The sequence below is a fragment of the Zingiber officinale genome, chromosome 9A (genome assembly GCF_018446385.1).
Source record: "Zingiber officinale cultivar Zhangliang chromosome 9A, Zo_v1.1, whole genome shotgun sequence".
Classification (NCBI taxonomy): Eukaryota; Viridiplantae; Streptophyta; class Magnoliopsida; order Zingiberales; family Zingiberaceae; genus Zingiber; species Zingiber officinale.
The window spans coordinates 17,755,174-17,767,378 of NC_056002.1; the positions used below are offsets into that span (position 1 = coordinate 17,755,174).

At 49.2% G+C, this 12,205-nt stretch overlaps 1 protein-coding gene across 1 annotated transcript; it reads left to right on the top strand.

Moving 5' to 3' along the window:
- The first annotated feature begins 737 nt into the window (after positions 1-737).
- On the top strand, positions 738-2,431 carry LOC122021862 (allene oxide synthase 1, chloroplastic-like). The gene has a single exon (XM_042580036.1). The coding sequence runs from the start codon at positions 757-759 to the stop codon at positions 2,302-2,304; it is 1,548 nt and encodes a 515-aa protein (XP_042435970.1). The 5' UTR covers positions 738-756; the 3' UTR covers positions 2,305-2,431.
- Positions 2,432-12,205: the final 9,774 nt, after the last annotated feature.

The window sequence follows — 12,205 nt, forward strand, 5'->3', positions numbered from 1 at the left end:
TTGATGCCGCTTGAGAGAGACACGAAGACAATACGTAGGGTTTCACTACTGAGACGATTTCACCATAAAATTGGAACTACAATCGAAGAATTACGAACAACACCCAAGCATGCACGAGTTGATAGAGGGAAAGAGAAAAATGATCGTATATTTATTTTTAAATCAAATTACTTCAAAATATTATTCGGATGCCTAGGAAATCATGTATGAAGAGGGGATATTGACGGAAGAATTAAAATGAGAATTACATATCACTTAATTATACCCTTTGATATATATAATTACAATATATCTTTAGATAATTTTTTTATTTGCATACGTCTTTTCATAAATTGCCGCTTATATTTTGCTTAAGAAGCTTACACGATACGTGTCTGCATCGCTTAAGGGAATGTGGTTCACGTGAATCAATTAATAATTGACTTGTGTCTTACCGCCCTCCTCAACTTCCAGAACATATATTTTTGGATTTAATTGAAATTATTAGAATGTGAACTTCAAAACCCAAATTATTTATTCCTTTAGGAAAAAAAAATAATATTTAGCCTAGAAATCTAATCGCCGTCGCCGACCAATTTTCCATTTTTGCCATATTTGCGAATTCGTAGTCAGAACTACAGAAAGCATTTGGGCGCCGACCATGTTCCGGTCAAGTCTCCTGTTACCGTCTCCAACTCTCTCTCTCTCTCTCTCTCTCTATAAGTACACTATGCATCTCTCTTCCAGCTCCCGCAGCCACCGCCAAACTCCGGCGACATGGCCACTGCATTCCTAGCCTTCTACCCTGCCTCACCGGCTTTTCTCTGCTCGATGGGCCGTCGTCTGGCGTCCACGATCAAAGCGACCTCGATATACTCGGAGAAATCGGCAACTTCCTTTTCTTCGCCGGATTCGGAGCTGCCGCTGCGTAAGATCCCCGGCGACTACGGCCTCCCCTTCATTGGCCCTATCTCCGACCGCCTCGCCTACTTCTACCACCAGGGTTGCGAGGAATTTTTCAAATCCCGCATGCGGTTCCACAACTCGACCGTCTACCGCGTCAACATGCCCCCCGGCCCGTTCCTCGCCGCAGACCCCCGCGTCATCGTCCTCCTCGATGCTGCCAGCTTCCCGGTCCTCTTCGACACGTCCCGCATCGAGAAGCGCGACCTCTTCACTGGCACCTTCATGCCCTCCACTGAACTCACCGGAGGCTTCCGCGTCCTCTCCTATCTCGACCCCTCGGAGCCAAACCATGCTCCCCTCAAGCGCTTGCTCTTCTTCCTCCTCTCCCGTCGCCGCCACGCCGTGATCCCCGAGTTCCGCCGCACCTATGGCACCCTCTTCGAAGCCATGGAGGCCGAGATCGCTGACGGCGGCCGGGCCGACTTCGGCGCTGCGAATGACCGGGCGGCCTTCGACTTCCTCGCGCGGGCTTTCTTCGACCGAGATCCGGAGGCCTCTGAGATGGGCCTAGATGGGCCGGGCTTGATCACTAAATGGGTTCTCTTTCAGCTAGGGCCGCTCCTAACCCTGGGCCTCCCAGCCTACCTCGAGGACCTCCTCCTCCACTCCTTCCGCCTCCCGCCGGCCCTAATCCGTGCCGACTACCATCGTCTCGCCGAGTTCTTCCGCGAGTCAGCAGGGCCAGTGGTCGACGAGGCCGAGCGCCTCGGCATCTCGCGAGAGGAAGCCCTCCACAACATCCTCTTCGCTACCTGCTTCAATTCCTTCGGCGGCATGAAGATCCTCTTCCCCAACCTGGTGAAGTTGATCGGCCGCGCTGGGGCGCGGCTCCACGGACGCCTGGCGCAGGAGGTGCGCGACGCGGTGCGCGAGGTCGGTGGTGGGGAGGTGACGATGCGGGCGGTGGAGGCGATGCCACTGACGGCGTCGGCGGTGTACGAGGCTCTCCGGATCGAGCCACCGGTGCCGATGCAATACGGGCGGGCAAAGCGGGACCTAGTGGTGACTAGCCACGACGCCGCGTTCGAGGTGCGCGCGGGGGAGATGCTGTTCGGGTACCAGCCGTTCGCGACACGCGACCCGCGGGTGTTCGATCGGCCCGAGGAGTTCGTGGCGGACAGGTTCTTAGGAGCGGAGGGGGCGGCGCTGCTGCGGCACGTGTTGTGGTCGAATGGGCCGGAGACGGAGGCGCCGACGACGGAGAACAAGCAGTGCGCCGGAAAAGACTTCGCGGTGATGATAGCGCGGCTGTTGCTCATCGAGATTTTCCTGCGCTATGACTCCTTCGAGATTGAGGTTGGGACGTCGACGATCGGTTCCTCCGTCAAGCTAACCTCGCTGAAGAAAGCAACCTTCTGATACGAGGCGAGGAAATAGCAATCGAGATATTTAGCTAATGTCTTTAATTAGTGCGTTTCACGTGAGTAACAGAGTCTGTTATTCAAAAAAAAAAATAATAATCATCCATCAACCATTAATCCCTCAACCGCTAGAGTAAATTATCAACTCGAAGTTGAGCTATTTACCAGACATTTTTTTTTTAAAAAAAATTAACTTATGAAAAATCTAAGAGGACTATATAAGAGTATATTTTAAATATTTGGTGCGCAATAGTAAAAGTTGAACATGATTTTAATCTTTAAAACTATCATATACTTTTTAACCAATGGACTTAGATATATTTATTGGAGCTCAAATAGTGTAACTATATTTATTTATTTTAAATTTAAGATTTCTAAGATCGTCAAAAAATTTTGTTAAAAGGAAAAAAAATGAAAAAAATGAACACATATTCATAAGCAACCATCTAATATGGGGTAGAATGGAGAGTCCATTCCATCTTCTAATAGGAAGTCGTTATCCGTCAGGTGAACAAGAAAGTTTTATGAATTCTTAAGCTGTAAATATGTTTATTTGATATATCATGTTCGAAAAGTTTGAGCAAAGTATAAATGAGTGGTATAACAGATCCCGAACCGTAAACCTTGAATATTTAGAACTTGCTGACACACCCAAGCCCAAAACCTCAGAACTAGCACATAATATTGGAGTAGTTTATGATAGAATTTCATTACTATCAAAAGTCTCCTTGAAACACTTTTATGCTCTAGAAGAAGAAAACCAAAAACTGCGAAAAGAAGTAGTGCAATTACGAGTTGCTACTTGTAACCTTGAGAAGGAACTAGTAGACCGCAGGTCATTAACCAGAGCGGAGGTCAGAAATCTTATCATAGAAATCCTTGAGACACCAAAACCAGTTGAGGAAGAGATTATTAGACAAATTAAGGAGCTGAATTGTAGCATTAAAAGGGTTGAATGGTTGGTAGAAAAGATCAAAAACCTTATAGGTTAATGAGCGAAGATTGGGTAAAACAATGAGAAGACCCTAACTATTTGAAAGCAGTAAGGGCTACAGAGTTAATAGAAGCCTCATCTGTTGGATTTGCAAAACCTGCAGAATTTAATACAACATTTGACACTCACAGAACCCTGATAAAATAAAATAATACAATTATTTCCCTTCTTATTGTATTAAGTAATCAGGTCCTGAAACTACAGGAGCAGGTACAAGCTCTAAAAGGTAATATTTTGTTGAATAAGTGTGAATGGAGAAGAGGTGTAAGAGAAGAAGCTCCATTGTGAATGGGATTTTAGTCCCACATTGGAAGTTTCAAGGCAAGTTTGTTGGTTTATATTGATTCACATACATTAAGTATGTGAACAAATGCATGATGAGAGGCTCTCTCTCACGCGTGGGTGTGCAGGGGGTGCAAATTAGGGCCCGGATTGCACTGAACCAAGTTGACTCGTGCGTCCTGCGCACACGAATGCAGAACCGGTCGGGGCTAAATTTGCCCAAGCGGAACAACCAACTATAAATCTTTTTGCTGCTTGTGTAATTGATGCATTAAAGAAAGATTAATGCAGAATCAAAACGACTAAGTGAAACGCTGGCGTTGAGTAATGATCATTAATTGATCATTAATGCTGTCCTTTGGTCCTGAGCTCCTATATAAGGAGGCTACGACCACAGGCAAAAGGTTACGCAGATGACACAACGAAGAAGGCAGAAGTTCTCCTCCACATTCCCCTCCTCTGTCGTTCAACTCTTGCTCGGCATAGTGCCCGTGGTAGCATTCGGGTGTCACTCAGTTCGCCGTGACCACCAGTGCTTGGTGGAGTTCACGACCGATCGTTGTATCCTGGGAAATAGATGACCTGAGTAAACCTCGAAGCACAGCTGGAGGTGGGTGAATCTGTTTCAAGGAAACTGCTACTCGCAGTCCTCGGTCAGCTTGCCCGGTACGAATTTTCGCCTGACCTTACTGTCTGGTCTGTCCCACTGTAGCCATGGTCTTCCTTTCTGCAGACCTGCTTGAACAGACCTGGTCATTCTGCTCTGCAGACCTGGTATTCCTTTCTGCAGACCTGTTCATACAGACCTGGTCATTCTGCTCTGCCGACCTGGTCTTCCTTTCTAAAGACCTGGTCATTCTGCTCTGCAGACCTGGTCTTCCTTTCTGCAGACCTGGTCATTCTGCTCTGCAGACCTGGTCTTCCATTCTGCAGACCTGCTACTCTGGTCTGCCACTCTGCAGATCTGTTCTGCTGCTCTGGTATGCCGCTCTGCAAACCTGCCCTGCCACTCTGGTCTTCCGCACTGCAGCGCTGGTCTGCTACTCTGCCCTACCACTCTACAGACCTGCCTTGCCGTTTTGGTCTACCACTCTGCAGACCTGCCTTACCGTTCTGGTCTGCCGCTCTGCAGACCTGCCCTTCCGTTCTGGTCTGTTGCTCTGCAGACCTGCCCTACCGTTCTGGTCTGCTGCTTTGTAGACCTGCCCTACTCTTTTGCTCTGCAGACTTGGCCTGTCACTCTGGTCTGCCGCTCTACAGACCTGCTCTACTACCCTGCAGACCTGTCATGTCGCTCAGTTCTGCTGCATTACGGAAACCAACCTCTGCTGGCAGCATGAGATTATCTGCTCAGGTTATTTCAACTATAAGTTGAATTTAAATGTCGTGTAAGTTTTAAATTCAACTAAGTCCTCTAAAATCTCCGGTAACAGATTGTTTGTATTGTCCAACATATTTCAACGTCCACAAGACAAGATAACACTAAGAAACTTGAAGCTTCAATTGAAGAGCTTACAAAGAAGTTAAGTGGATTATCCTTGGGAACAGAATCTATAATTCCCAAGAAACGAGGCTCGATTTTAATCCATCGTAACCCATCAGATATTCTTGAACAAGAGAGGAAGAAATGAGTACTACAAGGCCTCCTGCAGTATCTCAAACTACAACTATTCAAGTACCAAGCACGAAAGATCAAATCAGGGATTATCGAACCAATCGAAGAAGGCTTTATAACATGCAACGAAGACTTATGCCTAGCCAAAGGCGCTTTAGGTGCACTATAGAAAGCCAAATAAGCCCTGAAGGGAAACTGGATATCTCAAGATCCAGAAGAGCTGGAATGGTACCAACAGAAATATTATATTCAGCAGGATTCAGACCCACTCAACACAGGGTCTATCAACACTATTCTGAAGAAGATATTCTTTGTATTAAAGAAAATAAGATAGATTTACCACTTGTTGCACATCAAAGCCATCAAGCATTACAAGAGGCAGGGTTTCACCATATTCATATGGGCCTCGTAATGATAAGGGTCTATGCTCTACACAAAAGAAACATAGGAGCTATGATATTAATTGTCCTTCTAGACACCAGATTGCGAGGGGCTAGATCCATTATTGCTACCATGGAAATGGATCTAACCAGAGGAACCCAAATGATGTATGTAATACCAGACCTAATGATGAGTGTACAAGACTTCTCAAATCATGTAGAAATTTCTATTCAGACCTATGGATATACTGAATGGCAAATGGGTTCTAGTAATTTACTAGTTACATGAATGATGATTGGATGATTAACTAACACTAGCTTTACAAATTTTACCTATAATGTCCAAAATGTTGTAGATTATTTGCCCAGCAGAGGCGTCATAGCCATCCCGGGGACAAGATTTACTACTGAAGAACTGCGACAACAAAGATGGATCCTTCGACCATCAGCCAGACAAAACCTGGTAGCACCAACAAGGGTATTAAGCAGAACATTACTTGATGGAAGTATCTCAATTAAGTTTCAAGGTTACACTCCTACAGCGGACACAACCAGAGGAAGCAATGCCATGAGAAATGATCAAGATGATGGAGATCACCTCTCCTGATGGTGAAATATTGGCAATGATAATGGAAGAATCCCAGGAGGCGCTTTATGTTATAAAATTGGACCAAGATGCAATACTCCCAAAGCGAAAAACTACAAGAGCTGCAGGGTATGATTTATCACCAATTCATACACATATTATTGAAACAGGAGAACGAGAATTAATCTCCACAAGACTGGCAATCGTAAGGGTATTACGTAAGAATAGCCCCACACTCAGGAGTTGCATGGCAGAAAGGTATACAAGTTGGGGCAGGAGTTATTGATAACGACTTCCGAGGTGAAGTAAAAATTCTTGATTTCAATATGACTTATGGAAACATAGTTTTGAACAAAGGGGAAGCAATTGCACAACTAATTCTGGAGAAAATAGCAACCCCTGAAGTTGTTCTGGTGGTAGAATTACCACAGACTATACGAGGAGATGGATGTTTTGGTTCAACCACCACGTAGGATATGAACCAAAGGAGTACTGCAACTTGTCCCATTGACACTTCACAGGTCCAAATAGGAACACCAGAATGGGAAAACTCGATGAATAAACTTATACCTCTGAAGAGCACTCCTTCAACAAGCTAGCAGCAATTACATGTTCTGACCATTATGGAACCACACGAATGGATTAATCCATTCTATACGGAAGGTGGTGGGTATGACTCATCTAACTCTTCCTTTTATTCTGCTGAATCTGATGATAATATATATGATCCTGTCCAAACCAGGGGTCAACGAACGCTGGGGATGTGGCGCTCCCTGCTAGATCCTCGAGTGCTCCGGCGAACCTGCAACAAAACCGAGCCGGGAGGGGTGTCCCGGCGACGGCCCTCCGACGCTCAAGTCAGGCGAGGAATAACAAAGAGGTGGCTTAGAAACAGAAGACTCGTGTACCTCCCCTGAAGAAATGGAGATCTTATATAGACCTCTCGAAGGAGTCTGGGCACGCCAATCAAAGCAATCACCTGCTTTCGACCATGCCCAGGTATGGGTCTGTCAGAAGGGCATCCATAAGGCCATACCGCTACTGTATCAACCTCTCCATGATGTGACGGCAAGATCCTCTATCGTGAAATCTTGTGTACGGCATAATCATTAAATATGCCTTTGCTGACATCCCATATCCCGAGCCGAACGAATAGGTCGTTCGGCTAACCTTTGTATCCTCGCCCTTATCCTAGCCGGGCAGACACCCGCTCGGCCCTTCGGTTCCAGCCGGGCAGACACCCACCTTGGCGTCGAAAACCCAAGCCGATAGCTGGGTTATATCTGGCTCCGTTGGGACCCGCTCAGCCGTAGCGGCCCTTACCGCTTAGTCGCCCTCCATCATCCTCGGTGGGACCCTTGAGTGGGTCCCCCATTCTTACTGCCGGATCACTTGCCTCCCCTTCAAGTCTAGTCGAAGGAGGCAGTGAGTCCGACTGACTGGACTATGTGTCCGAGCGGGCGGTCGTCGCCTTACCGTCGCTTATAATATCCTTTGAGCCGTTCGGCCCTTATGCCAAATTCAGCCGCTCGGCTCTTCGTTTTGAATGTCTTGGCGCTCAACGTAGATGTTTGCTTGTCTAAATCTTCTCGAAAATCACGCAAATCCTTTTCATTAAGTCGAAGCATGCGCGGTATGGGCGCATTAATTGTGCCTGGTGACAGAGCGCCATGTGGCTCTTCTCGCGTGGCGGTGATGATCCGTACGATGGGACGCCGATTGTTTTGAAATGGACGGCCCGATGGCGTCCTTGTTTCCCGTGACCTGGATCGGACGGTGGAGGCCAATCGACTTCGGCCGTATAAAGCCTTAGTCCTCCTCCTCCGCCGCATCTTTGCTCGTGCTTTGTCCTCCTGACTCCTCTGCTGCGGCGGCCTCCGGCGATCCAGTTCCCATTTTTCGGCGGCTACCATCTCACCGGCGATCTTCTCCGCCCATCTCCTTCTTAGTGAGCCTTCTTTCCTCGCTTACCAGGTCTTTCCTAATCATTTCACCTCTCTTTCGCTGCTATCCTTTTGTCTCTTCGAGATGGCGAGCTCTTCCGAACCCGCTACCCATGTTCACGGTCCATGGTATATGGGTATGGAAAGTAAATTTGACGAGGAGGGCGCTCGGCGTCTTGTTCGGACGTACGGGATCCCGGACGACCATGAAATAGTTATAGCCGACCCGACCGATCGGCCCCATAACCCGCCGATCGGTACCATTTGCTTCTTTCTAGACCAATTCCATGGCGGCCTTAGATTTCCTACCCATCCATTTATTTTGGAAGTTTGTAATTATTTCCGCATCCCGCTCGGCCAACTTGTGCCGAATTCCTTTAGGTTGTTGAGTGGGGTGGTCGTCCTCTTTAGGCTGCATAGTATTCCACTTGACCCCAAAATATTCCACTTCTTCTTCTACCCCAAACAGTCCGAATTGGGCACCTTTATTTTCCAAAGTAGGATAGGCTTCAAATTTTTTGATAATATGCCGACCTCCAACAAGCACTGGAAGGAGTTTTTCTTCTATATACGACTTCCTGAGCGGCCAGTATTCCGAACTAAATGGCAGATCGCTGTGCCGACCCAGCCGGAGCTCGGCAAATTCAGAAGCAATCCAGCCTACCTTCATGCGGCAAACTGGTTGTCCGGTCAGCGGTACAAAATCGACCAGTTGCTTCTCAAGGGGGTGTTGTACATTTTTGGATTATCTCCCGTTCGGGCCAATCTCCCCTACCGTATGGGTAAGGACCTTTTACTCTCTTCGCCTTTTTTGTCTAACTTTCTTCCCTTGCAGTTGAAGTCATGTGGCGCTCTAAGGCTCTGACCATCTAAAATTAAAGCCGTGGAGATTGAGGCGGCTACCAAAAGAACTCACGAGCGGGGTCTAATCCGCCCGGTAGCCTACAGGAGAGGGGCCTTGGTCGCCAAAGTTACTCCATCCGCTTCAACAGAGGTTGAGGCGGATCCTGCTTTCCCTCTGCCCCGGCAGGAGTCCCCAGGGCCGGGATTCACATGGGAAGTTCGACGGAAGCGTCGAAGAGACCCCGACCTTCCGACCAGAAGGCGAACCACGAGGCCGATCGAGGTCGCCCGCCGGATCGCCGCCCGCAGATCGGGACCTCGGTGGCCTCGCCCACCGCACAGCCCTCTGGCTCTCCTCCACCGACTCGTTGTCGCTTACGACGGTTGTGCGAAACTTCAACCATTGGGGAGTCCTCGGGTCAGGCGACTGAGGCTGAGGAAGTGTCGGCCGGCCACCCGACCGTCAAGACTACCCTTCGATTCCCATCGGAGGAATATTTATTGTCTGCCGATCGGCCTTCAAGCCCCGTTCATGAGATAACCTTGAGGGGTCCGCTCGCCAAGCTTTTTGAGGACGCTCAGATTAGGGTGGCCCTCATGACGCCCAAGCAGCTTGGTGATAACCACATGCAGCAGGCCACTCAGGTAGGTTCATTTTTCTTCTTGTGTCCTGCTACTGTTTGGTTTCTGATTTTATTATTTCCCTTACAGCATTGGGCCGAGCAAATCGCCACTAGCCATCGGCTAGCCGAGCTGGAGGATCTCATGGAAAAACTCCAAGTCTCGGGGGGTCCATCAGCCGAGCGGGAGAAACAAGCCCGCGGACCTGGCTACAAAGGTGGCTCGACTTGAAGGCCTGGTGAAGAAACGCGACGCAGACGTGAAGCGCGCCAGTAGCCGGAAGAAGCGGGCGATTGCTGATCTGGACAAGATGAAAGTTGAAGTCGAGCCCTAGATCGACAATCTAAAATTTGAAGCCCAACTAGGCCCGAGCGGGATGGGCGCTCACCGAACGCACTAAAGCGAGGTGGACGAAAAGTCCTCAAGATTCACTAATTGCTTCGGCGGCTTCGAAAGTACAAGGAAGGGGCAGTCGCAGCGATGGCGCCAAGAATACCTCCGCTCGGGCGGTTCGACGAAAAGTTCGGTGGCAACGTCTCCTCCACTTTCGCCGAGGCGTCAAGGTCACCATGGCGTACTTGAAGAAGGGGCACCTTCCTGACCCCGAGCATTCCCTCTTGATCTGGCGGCTATGATTGGCGATATCCACGCCTTTTTAATTTTGAGGACCCGGAGTGAAGCGAGTTCTTCCGAGTACTTTCATCTGATGTAAAATTTTTGCATGAGCCGATCGGCGTAATTGTCTTCTTTTGCCTCTACTTTTGCTTGCCCTTCATTGACGTCTTTTGTCTGTTTGGTGCTTATTCGTAGAGTCAGTTAAACTCGACGTGTTCCCCACTAGACGACCGATCGGGTTAATCAGTTGACTTGTTTTCCTCGAAATCGTTTAGCGCTTGGCTATGCTGTTTGAATGCGAAGTATTGGCAAACTGATGGCCGATCGGACTTAATCAATTTAGTACTTGCGGCGATCGGTCCTTAGTTTCGTCCAGTAAGCTCACAGTCGTGGGTTTGACTCTCGATCTTTTAACGTCGGAGCTCGGGAGCGCGGATATTTATATCCGGTCGGTAGCGCTCTCGATTTTAACACGGGCTCTTGGTCTTCACGGGGGTTTATAGGCGGGCTCATCTCGATCTTTAACGCTCGTGCTCGTGGCGGTTATTATAGCGGTCCGACTCTCGATTTTAACGACGGGCTCGTCGGTCTTACTCGGGGTTTATAGGCCGGCTCGTCTCGATCTTTAACGTCGGTGCTCGACGCGTTATTATAGCCGGTGCGGCTCGATTTTTAACGACGGGCTCTTGGGCGGATATTTATAGCTGGTGGCGTGACTCGATTTTTAACGGCGGGGCTCGTCGGCGCGGATATTATAGCCGGTCGGTGCGGCTCTCGATTTTTAACGACGGGCTCGTCGGTCTTCTGCTGGGGTTATAGACGGCGGCTCGTCTCTCGATCTTTAACGTCGGTGCTCGACGGCGCGATTATTATAGCCGGTAGCGGCTCTCGATTTTAACGCGGGGCTCTTGGCGGATATTTATAACCGGTCGGTAGCGGCTCTCGATTTTTAACGGCGGGGCTCGTCGGCGCGGATATTATAGCCGGTCGGTAGCGCTCTCGATTTTTAACAGCAGGCTCGTCGGTCTTACGGGGGGTTTATAGGCCTCGTCTCTCGATCTTTAACGTCGGTGCTCGACGGGTACGGTTATTTATAGCCGGTCAGCGGCTCTCGATCTTTAACGTCGGTGCTCGGATGGCGGTTATTATAGCCGGTCGGTGGCTCTCGATTTTAACGACGGGGCTCGTCGGCGCGGATATTATAGCCGGCGGTATCGGCTCTCGATTTTTAACAGCGGGGCTCGTCGGTAGCGGATATTATAGCCGGTTGCGGCTCTCGATTTAACGCGGGGCTCGTCGGTAGCGGATATTTATAGCCGTCGTAGCGGCTCGATTTTAACGACGGGGCTCGTCGGTCTTCTGCTCGGGGGTTTATAGACGCCGGCTCGTCTCTCGATCTTTAACGTCGGTGCTCGACGGCGCGGTTATTTATAGCCGGTCGGCGCGGCTCTCGATTTTTAACGACGGGGCTCGTCGGTGCGGATATTTATAGCCGGTCGGTGCGGCTCTCGATTTTTAACGACGGGGCTCGTCGGTCTTCAAGGCTAACTCCTTACCAGGTCGAGCGACCTCAGCCTTCATAACTTATCTCGCGCTTGAACAGTCTTTGTGCCCGGCCGAACAGCACGGGTCATTTGCTTGCGAATCCAATCGGCTGGGAGGCCTTCGCTATTCGGGCGCTTGGCTCGGATAATCCATATGCCCCTTTCACCCAGCTTGGAGAACGTACTCCTGGCCGAACGGCTCAGGGTCTGCTTCGTCGAGCATTTTGGCTCGGATAATTTACCTCCGTACTGGGTCTTCGATCCTCGAGCGCTTGGCTCGACCCATTTACCTCCGGACGAACGACGCGGGGCCTTCGTTTCTGGACAATGTCTTATATTTGTTCTCTTGATTCTTCATTTCTGCATTTCCAGTATTCAGTCGAAAAAAGTACACAGGATGATTTACAGTGGTACACCTTTCATCCCGCCCGGTAAGGCTGGAGGTGGTTCGCGCTCCACAGCCTATCTAACTGCCG

Excerpts from the sequence above, each read along its gene's own strand:
- LOC122021862 (XM_042580036.1), top strand. The coding sequence starts at position 757 with ATGGCCACTGCATTCCTAGCCTTCTACCCTGCCTCACCGGCTTTTCTC.